This window comes from Monodelphis domestica, chromosome 3 (genome assembly GCF_027887165.1).
Source record: "Monodelphis domestica isolate mMonDom1 chromosome 3, mMonDom1.pri, whole genome shotgun sequence".
Classification (NCBI taxonomy): domain Eukaryota; kingdom Metazoa; phylum Chordata; class Mammalia; order Didelphimorphia; family Didelphidae; genus Monodelphis; species Monodelphis domestica.
The window spans coordinates 418902052-418923642 of NC_077229.1; the positions used below are offsets into that span (position 1 = coordinate 418902052).

A 21591-nucleotide genomic window follows, 5' to 3' on the forward strand; every position below is an offset into this window, starting at 1 on the left:
TTGACTAAAGAAGCAATTGATGAGGGTATAAGATCAATCTCTGAATCCCTATTCCAACAAGGCAACATACTACCTTACTTCTCAGAATTTAATGCCCCTATTCTTCCAATCAAAAAAACAAGGTTAGATCAGAATGGCAAAGTTATATATTGTTTTATACAGGATTTAAGAACAGTCAATGATTATGTAATGAAGACTCATTCTGTTGTACCAGGTCCAGCTGCTATAATTTCTTCAATTGCAAGTCAGGCAAGATATTTCACTGTGGTAGATTATGCTCAGTTTTTTTCTCAATTCCAATTGATGAGGATTGTCAAAAGATCTTCACTTTTACCTGGGAAAAAACATAGTGGACCTGAACTCGTTTGCACAAGGGATTTACCGATTCACCTAGCCAATTTTCACAAATTCTGAATAGAGAACTGAAAACTATAACATTCAAAGAAATTAAACTGGTTCATTTTATGTACGATATTCTTCTTGCATACCCAAATGCAAAAGTGCGTCTGAGAGACAGCAAGATTCTTTTATTAGAATTATATATGCTTGGGCATAAAATCTCCAAGGCAAATTACAATAGGTTTTTGCACAGAGTTCAATATCAAGGTTTTGTGTTATCAAAGGGTTCCAAAAGTATTACACAGAAAAGAATAGCAGATATCCAGAAACCAAGTGCTCCTAAGACCAAAAAGCAATTCAGAGCTGTTCTTGGAATGACTGGTTTCAGTAGGCAATGGATACCTGGATATAGTGAATTTTTAAAAAGTCTAACAGGTTTTACAAGGAATACAGAACCAGAACCTCTGAAACTAAAGCCTGAACATAGGCAAGCTTTAAGTAGGTTTAAAGGAGCCACTTTATCTGCTCCATCTTTGGATATCCCAGACTATACAAAACCATTCCAACTGTTTGTTAATGAGAACAAAGGTATTGGTTCTGGGGAACTGACACAGACTTTAAGACCGAGTTATTGTCCAATTGGATGTTACAGTTATCAACTTGCAGGTACAACTCCTTTTCTGTGGGATATAGCAGCTGCTTGTTTCAATTAAATTAATATATCTACCCAGTTATTAAATTTCATGAAGTTAATTAAGAAAGGATAGAAAATAGTAGTTTTAAGTCTCATTCTAAGTTCAGACTATGTTTTTCCTAGCCTCCATTAATCTCTATCTTGCCCCTACCTTGCCTACTCTCTCCCCTAGTTTGTTTAAAAGCCAGGTATGCCCAAACTACTTTGTTTTTATTATCATTCTGAAATTGCTTGATGCAAATTCTGATATGTGGAGAATGTTGACTAACTAGGCTAGCCCTCCAGGAAGGGGGGAGGATAAGATCCCGTAAACCAAAATCCCCCTATGATCCTTTGGGAGACCAGTCTCCTCAATGGATCATTTAAACATAACCATCTTGTATCTCTAAACATCTTCTAGCTAAAAGTACATATAATATTACAGTATCTAAGAGACAGTTACAATAGATAGAGATGAGAAGAAAATATGAGAAAAAAAATACAAAAATTCACTGATGGGCGCATTGAGAAAATGCCAATGAGGGGGCAGTATCCTTTGGCATGAGAGTTTACATTCAAATTAAGTATGTTCAACCCCCTTCAATTCAGTTCATTTTATCCCAAAGTTAATTCTGGATCTTTTGATGCTATGGGCAGCTTCTTCAGGCATCGTTACAGGACCTTCTCCAAAAGCATCTGCTTTCTTTATTTGGGAAGCTGACAAGATTCTTTTCTTGAAATTTCTCAAAAAAAATTCTAAATCTTGAATTTTAGGATAATTACACAATCCCCCCAAAGAGGGTGTTATACCAACACCAGAATCACAATGGGATACATGACTGAATTATGTAATGAGGTATATGAAACATTTGTCAAAAGAAAAACAAACCGCTCCCAAAATAACCCAAATAAAAAAAGTAAAGATTAAATTCTGTATAGAAAAAATAAGTACAGAAATTATTAAAAAAAAAAAAAAACCTTTTGTGTATAAAATCTTGAGTAAAAAATAAACCTGTAACAGGTCTTTGAATCAGCAGCATGGTTCAAATACAGTGACTTATATCCCACACATCTGGATGACAATAAAAACAGTATAGCATTTTACCCATTTGCAGCCAGGATTACAGAATGTTGCCATCTACAAGAGAGAAAGAACTATTTTTCAACAGCAAATGAGAAAAATTATTGCCTGGTCTGATTTTGATTTTGCCTTCACTGTCAGGGATATAACGGAGCCAGGGTGATATATAACCTGAGGTACTCAACAGAATATTGCACAAGGAGTGTAGTAAGAGGAGTACTGCATCTTAACATATTTCAAGTGCCCCAACCTGGATTCTGACACTAGGTTCAAGTCCTTTCATATTGGCAAAGAAGTTCAACATTCCTCCCTGGATTGGTTCAATCTGTTTTGACCTCATGCTACTTGGCAATGTATAGTGGCTCTTTTATTCCCTTTTCCTGGAATCAGATGCAATGATTGAGCACAATTCCATAACATTTATCAATAAATGGCAGGTTTCTATAGTCTAAATCTTTTGGGTATGCATAATAATTAGATAAAATATTGTAAACTTTAACGGTAAACTTTATACTTCAAAGCAAAAAACATTAATACTAATCTCATGTACTAAAAATATTACGAAGGATAGGAAAAAAGAAAAGAAAAAATCAAATATCCTAATGAAATATAAAGAAAAAATATCATAATTTCATAATCCATAGTCTATATGACAATGTGTTATCCAAGAAAAGGGACAACACAAAAGGTGCTCGCTCAAAAATGAGATTGATATCCCTTCTTAAATTGGCCAGGATTCAATGTGAGAGTACATAATATTTTTAACAGGTAAATGCCATTTAAAAACAGTAGTATAATAACTAATAAAGATTCTAAGAAGTACGAAAATCCTGAAAATTTTAAGAGCCATTTTAGGATAACTGAAAATAAACCTAGTATCATTAGGATTCACGTAAGTTTTTATACGTGCTATATGACATTTAAAAACCTTTGAAAACATGAATATTTGTCACATGTTCTACAGATGCAGTCAATCTTTCAACCTCAGATGAGATATTAAGAAAGTCTATTTTTACCATTGTTCTGAAATTTGGTGGGAGAGAAACCAGAAAACCTCTATAATGATGAAGAATTACAAACGTAACAAACCCATTTCAAAGCTACAAGGCTTCACAGGAAAAATCATTCTCATCTCCTAGATGAGATTATAATACCTCACAGAGTAATAACTAAGTCACTTGGGCAGCCCCCTCCCTTATGGCATCAGTATGTAACAATTTAATAGAACTGTCTCCAATGTCCCACCCATTAGCAGAGGACTAAAAAGTAAAAATTACTTCAGTTGTGTCATCCATTACATGTTCAATGAATGCAGAGATGGGAAAATAGAACAATGCCATTGTGCTCTAATTCAACTAAAAACCAACCCTTACCTCTTGTTACAAACAACTCAGAGGCAGGTAAATAATCAGTCAAGAGGTACGGATGGTCCCAGATATCTGAAAATCACTTTTGAAGACCCATTAGAATCAAATGAGATTATTAGATAATTAAATTCTCCAAAAACCGTATACAAGTTGAAACCAGTTTGATAGAGTCCATCCATCTGTGTGACAATTAACAAAGGCAAAAAAGGAACTTATGAAGTGGTTAACAGCAAATTAGATACATCCTGTATTTAGAATTGTGTTAGAGACTTCTTCATTTTATGGAGGGGAACAAACAAAGAATTAACATCAATAAGACAATGAGGTCTAAAAGGCTTAAAATTCATCTCCAGACTCTTTGAGGATCCTTCCCATTCCCAAGTAACATCAGTCATCTAAATTCCTTTTTCCCCCATTCTGAAGGGGGTTCCCACACTGAGTACAGATGTTTGGGGTCGAGTTCTGATTGATTAGCCTCATTCTAATAACTATTCCTCCTATCAATATCATTATTCCTGATACTTTTCCAACTTTCCTGATTTATCTTCTTACATTTCAAAATTATATGACATGTTTTTCCACAAAAATAATTTTATAATAAATATATAAATAAAAATAATAAATTTCCACAAAAATTAGTAGTTTTGTGGATTCTTGCAAGGGAGCTATGATCTCTCCCTGCTTTGCCTTTCCAACTTTTTCAGTCAATTCTTTTATTTTGGTCCTCAATGTCTCTACTAAAGTAGCATTCTCTTTATCCTTCTCTTCCTATTTAGCATTTAATTCTTTTAGTTCCTTCCTCAGTGTTTCAATTAAATCAGTGTCCTCCTCCTTTTTCTTATGTCCCTCAAAAGCATAAACTGCCACTTTTATAGTCTTCAAGGTCAATAGTAGGCCAGTTTGGACAGGGAGTCACAAATTAATTCTTAACTACCTTACAACTGTTTCTCAGAAATTGTATTCTGATTTGTCTGATATCCCATTCCCTATCAAGATGCAATTCTATATACCTTCCACCCAGTTCAATAAGCCTATCAATAAACAGACAGAGGGGTTTTCAATGTCTTCTTGCTTAGTATTTTTTAACTTAGTGCACGAACCAGGCCTATCAGGCCAGGCTGCATAGCCTTTACTAATGCATTTCTAGCCTGGCATAGTAAGTAATCGTGCTCCAAATATTTAGGATCTTGAGTTGGCCAACTTGGTGTTTTCTCTCCTTGGGCCTGATGAACAAGAGAAAGAATTTAAATCCTTTCCCTGTTAGCAAGGACTGAAGAAAATTTTCCACATCAAGCCATGTGGGATATATGTGCAAAAAAATGCTTTCAAAAATATTTATCTGCAATATAGGATCTGTTTCAAGGGAGGAATTTTTCTTTGAATCTCTCCATGTCCTATGGAGAGAAAGGTATATGTCTATTATTTATTAAATCTCCAAATCTGTTTTAAGTACGGACATATCTTAGAGGAAAAAGACCTTTATTCAAATCCTCTGTGGTAACTGCTGCTTGGCCTGTGTTCTGGAGTTCAATGGAGCGGGTTATACTGAGGCTACTAGGGAAAGGAGATAAGGAGGGTGAATGGAGAGGGAGAAGCAGGCCAGGGAGTGGGGAGGCAGAGCTAAAAGATCAGGGGAGGGGCTGGGGGCATGGAAAAGAGGACCAGGGTGGGGTTGCGAAGGCGAGGAGTATCCTGGGTGACATATTGAGGAGAAATCATGGGGGGGGGGACCATCAGGAGGAGGGTAGAGAAAAGGATTGCCAAGAGAATAAGGTAAATAAGGATAGTATAGTTGGGGAAAGAGGAGATGGGTGGGCACTGGGTAGTTAGAAGGAGAGTATGAGTAGTGGGATGGTAAAGGAGAGTAGAGAGGTAGATTGGGAGGGAGGGTCTGGAAGGAGTAGGGGATGAGTGAGGTTTGACAGGAAGAGGAGCTGAAGGGTTCAAGTCCTGATCTGGGTCAGTATGAGTTCCTCACAGGATAATTGGGATGACAGAGTTTGTTTATTGCTAGATCTAATCAGTGGTTCAGGGGGAGGAACTGAAGGAGTTAAACAAGAAGGTTCTGGTTCCAAAGAAAGAATTGTTTCCTCACTGGAGGGAATGATTGATTCATTAACATGAACATGCCCATAAGAGGCAGTATATATATATACTCTTTGGAATCTTTAGCTAACTTCAAATCTTTTAAGATCTTGAAGTCAAAACAGCAGTCTTCTCTCCCTGCTAGGTCAGAACCAGAGTGAGGTACAGAAGGAGCCAAGTCAAATAGAGAGGATGGATTGTTTTCTATCTCAGCTATTCCTGACAATCCCACACTGGTTTGCCTTTCTAGACCTTGACTTCTGTTCCCTGAAGAGATCTTGACTGACAAGCTTGATACTGTTAACTTCCTTCTTGCTGAGGAGAGATGTCACTTCCCTTCCCCCAACTTCAAGTCCCTCTCAAAATGTAATGTAGTCACTGACTGGGTTCTTATTAAACTATTTTATTTTAAGAAAACAAAATACGGGATAGGGCAGATGGATCAGGAATGAGGCAGAAGGGAAGAAGGAGCAGGGAATCCGTGAACTTAACTGAAACCCCTTCTCCCAAAAGTCCAACAACTCAGGCTTTGTTGGTATCAGTATCACCACCATCACCACCACCAACAACAACAACCCCCCACAGGTCAGTTAGAAGAAATTGTGGCTCTAACTGCCTTAGCAATTGTAATCAGTCCAGAATTTTAAAGAATCTGGAGGAAATCTGTCTTCTGGTGAACAGCTTTCTGTCCTATTCATTTGTTTGTCTTCTTTCAGGTATTCTTTTCAGATGGTCAAGTTTTCACAGGAGGACATAGATACTGGTCCAGTCCACCTTTCTGAAGGCTTCTCTGAGAGAAGAATCTCTTACAGTTGTCATCCCCTCTTCCTCAGAATTTTCTCTCCTTCCTGCCATTTCTCCGTTCCTGCAGAAATCTCCAGCTTGCCAGATCTGCTTCTCTGTTCTGCTATCAGATTAAGTCCAGTTCCTCTCTTACAATATTAATAATACTAAATAATCATAAATGAGTATAAATTATAAATAATGTTAATAATAGTAGGTTGTAACTAATAATAGTTATTGAAAATTAATAATTGTTATTGATAGTATTAATACTATTGTGTTCTAAAATTACTTAATATTGCATTTAATAAATTCAATTTAATTTTATCTTTGTTCAATTTTAGAAATTTGGTTTTCATTTTAATTCAATATTAACATTAAACTATTAATAATCTTTATTTAATACCATTATTCAGGATTAATATTAGCAGAGGCAAAAGAATTTTCTTTTGATTTTCCTGAAGTTTTATTCTCGCCACAAGGCTGTGCTACAACTGTGTGAAGAAGGGAATAATACACTTGAGGGTTTAGGGCCTATCTCTTTTACACAGGGAGATAAAAAGGGAAGGGGGTGGGGGGATGGGGGGAACTACTGGACCCCAGTGTGGCTTTTGATATGCTAAAGGTAGCAGGCTGTCTTCAAGAAAATTTAGAGGGTGGGGGATGGAGAGGAGAGAAGCCTCCAAAAAAAGCACTTCCACTTAGTCCAGTCCTAAAGAATGTTTGAAGGAGGGAAGGGAAAAGGGAAAAAAAAAACCTGAGTTAAATCACTTCAACCCAGAGGAGTTTAGTGTTTTCAAAGTTGAGTGTGCTGGTTCCTGGGCAGGGAGATCCTAACTTTAATCCACTCTCCCAGGCTGCCTGAACTACACTGGCAGCCCACAGCATGCCAGGCACCAAGAAGGCTGAGTCAGCTGGTCAACATGGCAGGAGGGGAAAGTCAGGGGCTGGGTTCTCATCTACACAAAATAAAAAAAATTTAAAAAAAAAAATCTTGGGCTCCATTTTCTACTAACACCCCCTTGGCTAAGATAAAGGAATGGGGGTGGGGAAACACATGGAAGGGAGTTCTCATTGATCAGGTCCAATCCAGTTAAAAGGGAAACTACAGTTTCTGAGCCAAGGTGCATTTCTCATATGAAGGCAGGAGAGCAAATTTAAAACACTTTAATCTATCCTAAACACTTTTAAGTCTCAGAAGAAAAGTAAGCATCCTAAAAAACCAACCTTTGTTCCCAAGCAGTTACAATTAAGTTAATATATCTACCCAATTATTAAATTTTATAAAGTTTATTAGAAAGGGTAGATAATAATAGTATTAAATAGTATTAAATCTCATTCTAAGTTCAGACCTAGCCTCCATTAATCTCTCTCTTCCTGCTTACCTGCTTGCTCTCTCCCCTGGTATGCCCCACCTACTTTGTTTATATTGATGTTCTGAAGTACCCTGATGCAAACTCTGCTATCTGGTGATGTAGACAAACTGGGCTGGCCCTCAAGGATAAGATCCCCTCAACACATGATACAGTGTTAGTCTGAAAGTCAGCAGATTTAGTTTTGGGATATATAAATATTATATTCCTTCACATCATTCACAAAGTTCAGGTCAAGTGGAACATGTGAATAGGGAACTCAAGAAAATGGTGGGGATAATTTGTGCTCAAACTCATCTAAAATGGCCAAATATTCTTCCCATAGCATTGTTTTACCTACTGTGAATCTTAAAATTTCTCAGACTCTACCTTAGAACATTTGGTTACGGCTATTTCCCATTTTAAACAATGAAGGTACTTGATCAGGTCAGGCATACTTTAGGGGAAGGTAAAGTTGTAAAACTCCTTACTGAACAATGAAAAAGTACTTAACTCATACTTACAGTGAAGCAAGAGCCCTTAAGCTAGGTCTATTTTTAGATCTAATACAAAAGTGTGCTAAGTACCTATGAAGGTCAAATTAATCACTAAACAGGCAAGCTTAGCAAAGAGATGTGAATTACTCAGAAGTTTTAGTCTACCCAGAGAAGGTGATAACAAGATGTAAATTAAGAAGGTGATAACAAAATGTGAATTAAGAATGGTCAGTCCTTTGGAAAGCATCTACTGTGATTGGTAGATGTGAAAATTTAAGGGAGGTGACAGAAGAGAAAATTCTCTTTAAAAGGAGGTCAGGAACTGAGAGCTGGGTCTCTCCATCGGTCACTCTTCCTGGCTGAACTTAGTTGAGCTGAGGAGCTGAACTGGAGGGTCTCTCTGAACACTAGAGTTTTGCTTGGGACAATCTTGTGGTGAGTGATTAAAGACTTAATTTTTTCTCACTTAAAAGGCCTAGGCCCTAGCCTTCCTATTATTTCCTCTTATTCTGTCTCTCTCCCTTTCCTTAATTCCTTCATTTGTATTAATTAAAATCTCCATAAAAAACAGCTGACTTGGGTATTTCATAGTTGGGAATTTTCCCATGGCGACCACTTATTTTTTATATAAATCAAGATGCTAAAAATTATCTTTACAGTTTGAGCAATTCACAATCTTGAAACCCATATTTTCGCAGTCACACTACATACAAGACCAAGAGCAGATATACATATATTATGTTATGAAATGCTCTTTGGATATTCTCCACTACAGGCAAAAACTTGTAAAACTGTACATATCTCTCTTGGGAAGAGATTGTTAACTTGCTTCATATTTAAGTGCTTGATATGGGAGTATTGAGCCAATCTGGTCCATTGGATTATTCTCTTCATAATTTTCAACCAGGTGATAAGGTGGTATGTGAAAATTTTTGCAAAAACATCAGCAACTCAAGAGAGTTGAGTAGGTCTTTATACAATTGTATTAGTTTCACTATCTTAAGTGAAAGTATTAGAAAGAGAATTGTGGTATCATTGCTTACATATTAAATTAGCTCATGGAATTGATAATCAAAATGTACAAATTGTTGAAGAAGGAAATGAAGAAAAGTTCATAGAGAGTTAAGATTCATCAGTCAAAAGGAGTCTACACTCAAAAAGATTACAGTAAGGAGTGGACCATGCCAATGGAAGACGGCATTCAGATGGAAGACACTGCAGATGAAGAAGAGGATTCATAAAATTGATGGACATAGTACAAGGACTGAAAGACTAATAAATATTAACCAGATAAAAGATTTTGAAGGGAATTTTCAGTGAAGAGGATCAAGTGATTAATGGACTAATGGTTCTAAGGAATTTGGGTAATATATGACAACATAACATATAATCACAAATACTATTTACTACCATGGATTTTGGAGAGGAAGAATTCTTCAAACAAGATGAGAAAAATTCTGAAGTTGTGGTAAGTATATTACATGCAACAGTAACACAACAATAACAAACCAGTAATGCTGGCATAACATTAACAAAACAATGTAACAAAAACATACACAAAAACATAAACATAGTTAGGATACACTAAATCACTAGTTGAATGAGGGAAACAATGTATAGCTAGATGCTAACAATGTTATAATTAGCTATAAAGTAGTTACTAACAAGAGAATAGTTAGTTACTAAGTATAGTAATAGTATAGATAGGTGACAAGTTTTAGGAAATTCTATTTAGAAAGGGCTACAGATGGATAGATTATAGAGTTTAAGGTTGATAAGATAAGGTAAAATACTGAAATATACTACAAAATACACTGCAACATGCATTACATAGCACATATGACATCACACAAAAATGTAAATACATGTAAATATTGTATATTATAATTAGGATTATAAAATTAATTGTATTATGTTGTATGTATATTTAACATTTGTAAATCTGAAGCATGTGCGTATGCATAGCATATATGTATAAATTGCATGTATATTGTATATATGTAAAATTTATGTAAATAGATCTCTTATGTTTAATTTCTATCTACTGTTATTTTTTTTTAAGTTTGGTTTAATTTTGTTTGTAAAACTTATGCAATGTGTTTATTGTAATTTTGAAAAATTTTTGTACAAGTTTGCAGTTTATGCATTGCAATGGTAGTAGAATTTTCTGTATAGGTTGATAAGAGTAGTATTTTATGATTTTAATGTTTTGCATGAATTCGAGTTTGTATTTTGATTTTTATGTTCTTTGCCTTTTTCCATATGTTTGATCTATATTTTGAACATTGTACTTGTTCGTTATATACCTTCCTCTTTTTCCTTTCCTTGATTAAATCCTTAAAATAGAATAATATTATATAGGATGAGATAGTTGAATGTAGGTTGTTTATCATTTTGGGTAGAAATTTTAGTTTAAGGAAAATTTAAGTATGTTTAGTGCACAAATGCCAAAATAGTGTTTTCAACATTATTTCAGTTTTGTGCAAAAGGGGGAACTGTTGTAAAGGATTAGCTTTGCAAATAGCAAAAAGCAAGGAGATCCCAGAGGGCAAGAATTGGGTCAACAGTCCAAGAGGACTGAGGAGAGAGGCATTTGGGACTGACTACTGTCTCTCTGGAAGAAGACAGAGAGGGAGTGGAGTTGGCTCTCTCTGAAGAAAAAGACTTTGAAGCTGCCAGGAAATTGGACCATCTTGAAGGAGTGGTTGAGGGATTACCTCACACTAGTGAACAGTGTATGGGTTAATCATCATTCCCCCTCTAATCCTGTGTGGACCTACAGAGCTGTCAATGGGATTTCTGCTCAAACAAAGAAAGGACTCCTGTGTTGTGAGATTTCTGTGGGCCCTTTGTTCTTGCCTCTAACAGTCTTTCCTTAACTTTAATTTATTAGTTTAGTATAATTATAGAAAGTTTAGGATTTTAATATCTGGTATGGGTTAGAAATTAGTTAGTCCGGGGGCAGCTGGGTAGCTCAGTGGATTGAGTGTCAGGCCTAGAGACGGGAGGTCCTAGGTTCAAGTCTGGCCTCAGACACTTCCCAGCTGTGTGACCCTGGGCAAGTCACTTGACCCCCATTGCCTAGCCCTTACCACTCTTTCTGCCTTGGAGCCAATACATAGTATTGACTCCAAGACAGAAGGTAAGGGTTTAAAAAAAAAAAAAGAAATTAGTTAGTCCTTGATCCCTTCCTTTCTCCCTTTAGTTTATTTAAACCTTTTATATATAGTTTGAACACTTCTTTTATCCCACCCTATAACATAGGTGAGGCAAAGGTTAAAATAGGAAGAAACAATGGGGTATATAACTGAGCACCAGAAAATAACTTGGTATGATTTGATTACCCTGAGGTCTACAAAGAGAATTCTCACCTATTATAAGGAGCTGTGAAAAGACAACATGTAAATATGCATAATGATAAACAGACTAGATTTTTTCATTCAAAATCAACTTTTATACAGAGGGTATTCCAACAATTGTATGCATTGGGGACATCCTGTATAATCTATTAAGATATATAAATATGTATCAACATGTTATTACATAACGAAAACCAGGAGGAATTTTAAATACAAACACAGCAAGCGAGTTGTCACAAAGATCAAAAAAGACCATGCAATACTTTCCCAATTCTATTCCAGAATTATAATCTAGAATTAATTACTCAATCACCTACACATTTTGTAAGCCTTCCAAAATATTATTATGTTCCATGCATTTAGGGTTGGGGTTCTTTTCCCCAGAAAATCTTACGTATTGACTGATCATTTATATCATGTTGATTTTATCACATATTTAAAGAGGAAAGCAAGGTGCTCATAATTCAGATTCAGTGCTTCATGGGAATGTTTATTTGACATCAAAATTCAGAAGAAAAAATCAATCATTCAAGTACACTTAATAGGTTAGGTTTTCCTTTTAAACAATCATCTTTTCTGTTTTTTGTATCTTGAAATGGTTGTACTTGATGAATGCTAAAGTTTACATTTTAAAATGTTCTTTAATATGACCATTTGAGAATTAGTTCATTCATTCAACAAATTAATTTATAATTAGCATCTTGAAGACATGGTTTTACTTATCACATCAATAATCCGGTAAAGAGCAAAAAGAAATTAATTTAGAATTTGCATATACAGCTCAAGAAGATCAACTAAATTTCTAAAATGAAAACCTAAAAATGAGTGGCAAGGAAATGAGACCAGATTATAGTACATATTGAGGTAGTAAAGAATTACTACATCATTGGTTAGTTATCATCTACCTAAAGGAATGGTATTGTGGGCAAACATTTACCTAAATAATATCCTCTACTGCCAGGTTTGTTTTAGATACTTAGGGACTCTAAAACAGAGAAAAGGCAAATATTTCTAATCATCTTTTAATTATGATTTAACACATTTGCAATATTTTACCAAAAAAAGCCAATTTATCTTTTTTTAAACTTTGATACACTTCAATGTTATTTAGAAAAAAATGTAAATAAACTATGTGATAAATTCTAAAAATATACACATATATTTTCCTTTGATAAGTGAGAGAACACTGACAAATTAATCTATTGGTTTATTGCCAGATTGATTAATATATTTATTTTCTTATCCAGTAAATATACAACATTGTGTTAACAAGTAATTGATTTATTATAATTGTATTTAAAAGGAACTCAAATCCAAAAGGTTTGAGAACTGCTGCCCTATATCAATGAGCTCACAGGCCTAGACAAAATCAAACAATGAAAGAAAAATTTTACCTTTCCAATTTCAGATGCCCAACAAATGGAAATCTGGTTTGGCACAGCAGAAGATAACCTAACTAGAGATGTAATATTCAAGGGGCGTCCATGGCGTTTCTGTTCAATTCCATTTTTTTGACTTTGTGTATTACCCTGTAATAATGAGAAAAATAAATTTAACTCTTAGTGTGGTAGGGGGGAGGGGGAGGGGGTCCAGGACTAATAACATGTCCTCATCAACGAAGAAAAATGAATGGCTAAAACGTATAAATTTCTTTTTCAAAGAGAAATGAAATGAAATGGAGGAAAGGAAAGAAATTATAGAGTTTCTTTTCCCCCTTTCAATGTATTCATCTTTCTCCATGGCCCTTGTCACAAAAGAAATTAACTGCTTTCCGGCTGAGAATATGGTGGGAAATAATGAAGATATTTAAAGGGAAAAAACTACCAAAAGCAGCTATATGTAAATAAAAAGGATCAAATTTTCCTTTGAGTACTGGCTATGAAATGCAAAACAGAAAAAAAATCTATCAAATGAGGTCTATAAAATTTAGCAAAATATCAAAAAAGATAACTTTTGAAGAAGTAAAAACTGGGGCTTTTCTTACCAAGCCTGTCCAAGATATTTTAACATTTAATAACCAGAAGGGGTATATCTTTGCTCTACTAGGTGCACCACTTCATTCAAATTATTTCAAGCTATCTTAATCAAACTGCATTCACATATCAAGATCTTAACAACTTTGTCTAAGCTGCTGAAGATGGTAAAGTCTAGGCAGCTACTTAAAGAGAATTTAAAAATATAACAGAAAATCAAGGGGAAACTTCTTAATCTTATATTCACTTAAAGAAGCAAAAAGAGCACTTTGAGGGGGGAGGGGTAATATAAGGGAAGAAGAATTGTTTTAAGCAACTTTCTCATCATCTATGCACAAGTTTTATAGTTATGGGATGGCACAACACCCTAATCACTGTCCATCATTCGCCCAATTCCAATCTCCAGAGACAACAGAAGAATGATTCTAAAACGAAATGGTTGGGGGAAACTGGGTGGGACTCAGTGGATTAATTGAGAGCTAAGCCTAGAGATGGGAGGTCCTGGGTTCAAATCTGTCCTCGGACACTTCCCAGCTGTGTGACTCTGAGCAAGTCACTTGATGTCCATTGCTATGAAAATAGCAGTCTCTAAAAATTAAAAAATTTTGTTGTATTAATTTGGGTCACTGCGGCACATAACTAATAATAAGAACTCTACTCCTAAAGTAATAATTGACTCCAGTATCAGCATTTTGTTCAATGATGTTTTCACGGAACCAAAAACAACACTGAATAGATAAGGCTATATATAGTCAGCTCCTTAGCAAGTATATGGTCAGCCAACAGGAGCACTCATAATTAATGTATAAGAGGTATTTGGGGAAGAAATTTGTCAGTATACATCAACTTTAAGGTAAAAGTTATCAAAGCCTATGGTCTAGCCACTAATAGCTGGGAAGAAAACCGTTTATCAAAGACAAAGATGGTAACGAAAGGAATGGAAAAAAGAAATGAGAACCTAGATATGGTATATAAGTATCAAATACTTCCAAGTTTAAAACACATACCAATTCCTTAATGAAAGCCTTCCTTGACAATCCACTTACTTAGATGTGATTTCATGATATTTTGTATTCCCTTTAAATATTTATCATAATTCTTTGTACTTTATTTAAGTATGTAACCTTCTAGACTACAAACTCCTTGAGGAAAACAATAATTTCTTCATTTTCAGTCTCTCAACGTTTCATGGGAATGAACCACAATATAAAGACTTGATGATTTCTTTCTTGACTGAATAAATGATTTGGGTAAAGAATACTAAACTTTTCAATATCTTTTTCTTATGTCATGTATGAATCATCTCCATAAAAAAAAATGTGCCCATGAAAGACAGTTTTTTTTGGAGGGGGGAAATCACATAAATAAGATAGAATAGCATAATTATTTCCAAATACTGTAAAAATAAAATTTCACATCGATAGACAACTCAAGGGATAAAGAGATCTACTTGAAATAAAAAATAGTACACAAATTAAAACAATGATTTTAAATATTCAGATTTAGAAAATTCTGATTTAGGTAAAAGTATCATCTATACTTATATAATCTGTTAATTTATTCAAATGAGGTTCACCTGGATTAAAGTCAAGAAAAATAACACATTAGAAGGTATTAATGCATGTTATTACATTTGTAATGAAAACTTTAGAAGAAAAACTTTAACATTAGCTTTTCTCATTCCATAAAATACTATGTTACTTCATTCTTGGTCATCCGAATCAAATTTTCATGCTTAATTTCTACTTATATCTATTTCATAATTGTTGCCTGATAATCATATTCACATGTAAACACAATATAAATCCGAATATTCCAACTTACTGGCAAAGGAAACAGCTTCCCATTTACTTTTATGCACATACTATTGGGAAAATTATCCTCTTGGGGACAGCTAGTCTCTGCTAGGCACAATCTGTAGTCAAAGAAAAATCATTCTTTAAAAGTATAATCAAACAAAATAAGGAAAAAAGACGTGAACAAGAATATTCATAGCTGTGCTCTTTGTGGTGGCAAAAAATTGGAAAATGAGGGGATGGCCTCCAATTGGGGAATGGTTAAACAAATTGTGGTATATGTTGGTGATGCAATACTACTGTGCTCAAATAAACTGGAGGAATTCCATGGGAACTGAAACAGAACCAGGAGAACATTGTACACAGAGACTGATACACTGTGGTACAATTGAATGTAACAACCAGGAGGGAATCTATGAGAAAGAACATTATCCACATTCAGAGGAAAAACTGTGGGAATAGAAACACAGAAGAAAAACTGCTTGATTACATGGTTCATAGGGATATGGTTGAGGATGTAGACTATAAATGAACATCCTAATGCAAATACCAACAACATGGAAATAGGTGCAGCTCAAGGACACATGTAATACCCAATAAAATTGAGTGTCAGCTACGGAAAGGGTGGGGAGAGGGGAGGGAGGGAAAGAATGATTTCTGTAACCAAGGAATAATGTTCTAAATTGACTCAATTAATTAATTAATTAATTAATTGGTTCTAAAGAGAAGTATAAACAATTAAAACAGAACAGCAAAATTATGTTTTAAATAGCGTAAAAATATTTATTTAACAATATCCAAATCACCTTAGCTGTACTTGAACAGTGTAATCTCTTCTACCACCTGGCAAAAAATCCCTGTTGGAAAGAAAAAACCTTGGTTAAGGAAATACATTTGGTTTTTTTCCTCAATAATTTCTCATATTTAAAAATTTTTCAGTTGGTATATTCCTTCAACATTTTCATTCTCTCATTGCCTCATTAGCCAAAATAAACCAAATCTGTCCCACTATGGCCAAAGCATGTTCTTCTACTTAGAAATTAGAATGACGCTTATAGTATTATGAATTATAGCAGTTTACACAAGAACATTAAGTGTCACCAGTAGTCAAGAAAAGTCCTTAGCTTCATATTTTAACAATTTCTGCCTAGCATTTCTAAAATAACTATTTGTTCCATAGCACACGTGACACTGTTAATGCTAACCTTACAAAAAAGTGTTGCTGGGGGCAGCTGGGTATTTCAGTGGATTGAGAGCCAGGCCTAGAGACAGGAAGTCCTAGGTTCAAATTTGGCCTCAGACCTTTCCCAGTTGTGTGACCCTGGGCAAGCCACTTAACCCCCATTGCCTAGATCTTACCTCTCTTCTGCCTTGGAACCAATTGGTTCCAAGACAGAGGGTAAGGACTTAAAAAAAGAAAAAAAAAGTGTTGCTGATCCATAGACAACTAGTATATGACAACATGGATTAATCAAAATAAATCCATCACCACTGTTGGAAAAGTCCAAAGCAAAGATCCTATGGATGACTGGGTCAGCCATTCCATTTTATATTAAGTCATGTGGTCAAATAATGGAGTTTCTAAATGAAAGTCTGAAAGCAGCTTTAAATAATCATCACTCCTAGAAAATGAACCTCCTGGGCTATTACCACAGCTACCATTATTATTGTCCTTTTTAACGACATGGAAAGAAAGTTAGGTAACCTTTTGCTTATGTAATATTTATTGGGAAAGGAAATGGGATTGGAAAAACGGGGATTTGGGGAGGTTTTTATGGGGTATGGAGGAGTTAAGGGGAGAGAAGGAAGTGCTAGTCACAAGGCCCAACTGCCACTCCCAGTTGGCCCCTTCCCCCACGAACTGTCAGTCTTGTTTCCTTTCCACACTTAGAAATTAAGTACTCTCACTCTCCATCTAAGTGAGTTTTCTTAATGCTCCAAAAGTCCATAATTGTTCCTACAGTTTCCCCTGAAAATAATGCCTGATGATTTTGTTATCCAAATATTCCCAAACCTTCAATACTCATCTTGAGTCAAAAACTATTAGCTTTCCTTTCCGGACCACTCATAACGTTTTTTCTCCATATTTTGATACCTCAGGCACTGAAGTATATGTCAAACATATATAAGACTTTATGTCATACTGTTTTGCATTGCTATTTTCTTTGTGTGATATATTAATTCTTGTTTCCACAATAATGGAGATTCTAAGGGCAAGACAACTCATGCATTTCAACCTTATCTTGAAGAGAACTCAGTATGCACCTGGATCACAGAATAGGTGTTAAATACTTACTGTAAATGAATCAGGACAAAAAAGCAAATTGTCACCAACTCTTCATATATGACACACATAATCAAAGAAGAAATAGGAAGTTTCATTACATTGACAAAACCAAGCATTTTATAAAACCTTGTTTTCTTGTAAAATTGATTCTTTAAAAAATATTTTGAAAAACAATGAAGATTATTGCTTCTGTTAGTTAATAGTCAGGAGATTTTACTTTCATTTCAAGAGAAGTCCAGAAGCACTCATTAATTAAGTAGTTAATGCCTGCCAGGTACTGTAGGTTACAAAGGAAGACAAAAAGTTCCTGTCATCAAGGAGTTCACTATCTGATAGAAAAAGGAAACAATATGTACCCTAGATACACCCTAGATATGCACCCTAGATACAACCTAGATAAATTGAAAATGATTTCAGAAAGGCACTAACATTAAGCAAGAAGGAAAATTTCTTACAAAAGATAAGATTTTAAGCTAAGACTTCAATAAAGTCACCCAAGGTACTTTATAGTTAGTTATTTCTTTGCTTCTTGTCAAAAGTACAAAGAGGTTACTAATATCTTAGACTAGGAAGTTCTTAACCTAGAGTCTATGCACTGTTTAAAAAAATAAATTGATAATTATTTAATATAATTTATTTCCTTTATTATGCACATTTTATGTTAGGCATTAAAAAATATCCTGGAAAAGGGTGCATAGTCACCAGACTGCCAAAGGAGTCCTTGATACAAAAAAAAGGTAAAAGCCTTTCAGTTAGACATAGCTAAGCATTCAAGCATACCAAATAAATATGATTTCATCTGAATGTTCTGCTTATTCCTCAAAGGCTTAGGAAGTATAAAACTTTCTCATACCTGGATGAATTGATGTAATAAACAAGCACCTGATTAATATTAAAATATACCTAAAATTAGCCAAAAATATAGGATATGAAAATCTCACCATCTGTCCTTATGCAGCAAAAATTCTTCACTGAAAAAAAGAAGGATTGTTACCTATAAGAGACTCCCTATACCAGGTTCTCAAGGTTTCTGTGTTTAAAATATTCATTTAAGGGGCAGCTGGGTAGCTCAGTGGATTGAGAGCTAGGCCTAGAGATGGGAGGTCCTAGGTTCAAATCTGGCCTCAGACACTTCCCAGCTGTGTGACCCTGGGCAAGTCACTTGACCCCCATTGCCTGGCCCTTACCACTTTTCTGCCTTGGAGTCAATACACAGTATTAACTACAAGATGGAAGGTAAGGGTTTAAAAAAATATATTCATATAAGTCTTAAATATTTTCAGTTGTTAAAAATTGAAACCCTAGAAGTTTCCCTAGGGAAGATTACCTTTAAGATCCAAATGATTATAAATCCCTGAATGAGAAGAGTGGAAAAGTGAATTAGCCTGGAGGAAGACAGACCCTCACCTTGATTAGGTGGTTCTGTGATGATGAGGGGAAAAGTTGTGAAGACCGAAAAGGGTGCCTGTTAGAAAAATAAAGGCTTATGAGCACATGATGGGGAACAGACAGATGAGTGGAACTAGAAGAGTTGGTGTCCTAAGTAACAAAAACTAGGGATTCTGTAACACAGCCCATAAAGACACCAAGAGGAGGCAGCTGGGTAGCTTTGAGTCAGGCCTAGATGGCAGGTCCCAGATTTAAATCTGGCCTCAGACACTTCCAGCTATGTGATCCTGGACCAGTCACGTATCCCCTATTGTTTAGCCCTTACTGCTCTTCTGCCTTAGAACCAATCTATGACAGAAGGTAACAGTTTAAAAAAAAAATACCAAGACAACTCAAAAAGAGATCAGGACTACAAAAAAAGAAGAATTGTCTTGGAAAATGTTAAACCAGAACAAAAGTCAAATAGCACTATCCTTATAAAGGCACAACTTCAAAGAACCTAACTGTTTAAAAATGAAAGGAGAGTTCAAGACTGAAACCAAACCTAGGAATTTGAGGGTGAAGGCTGGTTAAATTAGCCAGAAGCATCCCAAACCCAAGAAGAAAAAGTAGAGGAAATAACTGAAGACTAAAAGAGAATGGTGAGGGACATCTGGGTAGCTCGGTGGATTGAGAGCAAGACCTAGAGACGGGAGGTCCTAGGTTCAAATTTGGCCTCAAACATTTCCCAGTTGTGGGACCCTGGGCAAGTCACTTAAGCCCCATTGCCTAGCCCTTACCACTCTTCTGCCTTGGAATCAATTGATTCCAAGACGGAAGCTAAGGGTTAAAAAAATAAAATAGAATGGTGACATAAAAAGCCTTGGCCTGAATATTGTCCAAGGGTGCGGTGCCTCATTGCCAAATTGATATAAATTAAAATATTAATTAAAATTAAAAAATAATACAAATAACTTTTTAGATATTAGCCTGAACCTTTGCCTAAAGAAAGCAACTATGAGGGTAGCCAGATTAACTGATTTTAGGTTCACCTAGGCTCTAAGCTATATTAGGCTCTTGGTCCTAGGCTCTTGTTTATACTAAGCAGAAATGAAATGGCCTGTAAAGGGGGGAGAGCTAATGGGACCCAAAATTACAAATCCTTGGATGATGAAGATTTCCTTAGGCTGATATAAATAAAATTGTAAAGTTTCTAGGGGAATGTAAAGAACTTTTAAGTTTTAAACAAATATTTTTCTTGAAAAATAAGACAAGTTCCCTAATCATCTAGATTAATGGAAAATCTCTTAATTTCCCTATGTCTAACTTCTCCTCAGGAAGCACAGGGTTCCTTTCACTTATTACATCCAGATTACTTCAATATATCAATAATTTTACTGTTGAAGAAGATCCCCTCATCAAACTTAAATGCCTTACACCAATATGACTTCTGAGAAACTCTCAATGACACAGAATAAAATCCAAACTTCAAGTAAACAAATATTTATCAAAGTCAGGCAATGATGTGTTACAAAGACAAAAACAATCACTGCAATCAAGGGGGTTTCATGGTAGTTGTAGTGTTAATGTCACTGTCAATAGTGTTAATGTCAACAGTCAATGATCTTCACATTCTGGTTTCAAATCTCTGTCACTGTTTCCCTTTACACAAACTGTCTATTTCAGTAGAAAACAAACATGTTCAAAACTTATGCTCCCTTTCGCCTTCCTAAATGCTTAGCTGACTTATTTCTGCTTAGACAGGATTTTCCTCAAGCCCAAGTAAAAGCCCTCTATGAAAGCTTCTCAATCCAGCACAGGTCATAGTGTTCTCTACCTCTACTGAAAACCACAGGAATTAATTTCTAGATTCCTTATTTGGCATCTGTGATCTGAAAGCTTATATTCTTAATTAATTTTTATACAAAAGCATACTGAGTTCTCCACAAATAAATCACCAGCAATCTTTGGGGGGTAAGAATTGTGTTGTATGGTGCAAATTCAAATAGTAATGATCCCTAAAGGCTGTATGTTGACTTAAAAAACCAAAAATTAATATTATCCATGTTACCTTGGGGGTTTTTTAATTTATTTTGTTAAATATATCAAAATTATTTTATCTGGTTTAGGCCCCATTTGAAGAATTTTGCTGGTACTTCTGTAATATAGGCCCAGTTCATTGTACGAATTTCCAAAGGGGAAAAAGAAAAGACGTGGGAGGGAAGGGGAATACTTTCAATATAAATTATCAGATTAATACCTGAATTACTAAATATGATGAAAAATTCAAATCACTTATCTTCACTAGCTGTGTTTTCATCTGTAAAATGAGTACATTGAAATAAATGACCTGTGATGTCCCTTCCAAATCGATGATCCTATGATATAAAATTTTACAGCCCCCAATGTATTCTTTTCCTTATTCCATGAATTCAAAAGGCTATCCAAAAAAAGAAAATTAATTTTAAAGTCTTATAGCTAGTAAAGAGTCAAATGCTATCATAACAGTTACCACCAGATGCAAACCCTTGAGAGAAAAACTAGCCATAGGCAGTATTCATTAGCCTTTACTGAATTCCCTATTTTCAACAGAGGTAGAAAATTAATTAAATTCTTTGTGGAATCTAAAGA

At 35.1% G+C, this 21591-nt stretch overlaps 1 protein-coding gene across 4 annotated transcripts in view; it reads right to left on the reverse strand.

The window, feature by feature from the left end:
• The window catches only part of PIAS2 (protein inhibitor of activated STAT 2), a 94185-nt gene that overhangs the window by 36076 nt on the left and 36518 nt on the right, over positions 1 to 21591 (reverse strand). For all 4 annotated transcript variants that reach the window (XR_001628527.2, XM_001371527.5, XM_007486635.3 and 1 more), the window contains exons 4-6: positions 16112 to 16162; positions 15334 to 15424; positions 12931 to 13065 (exon numbers count right to left, since the gene is read on the reverse strand). Coding sequence is in view for 3 of the 4 variants with exons in the window: in XM_001371527.5 (XP_001371564.3) it covers positions 12931 to 13065; positions 15334 to 15424; positions 16112 to 16162 (277 nt within the window). In the remaining variant the exon portion in view is untranslated. The remainder of the gene's footprint in view (positions 1 to 12930; positions 13066 to 15333; positions 15425 to 16111; positions 16163 to 21591) is intronic.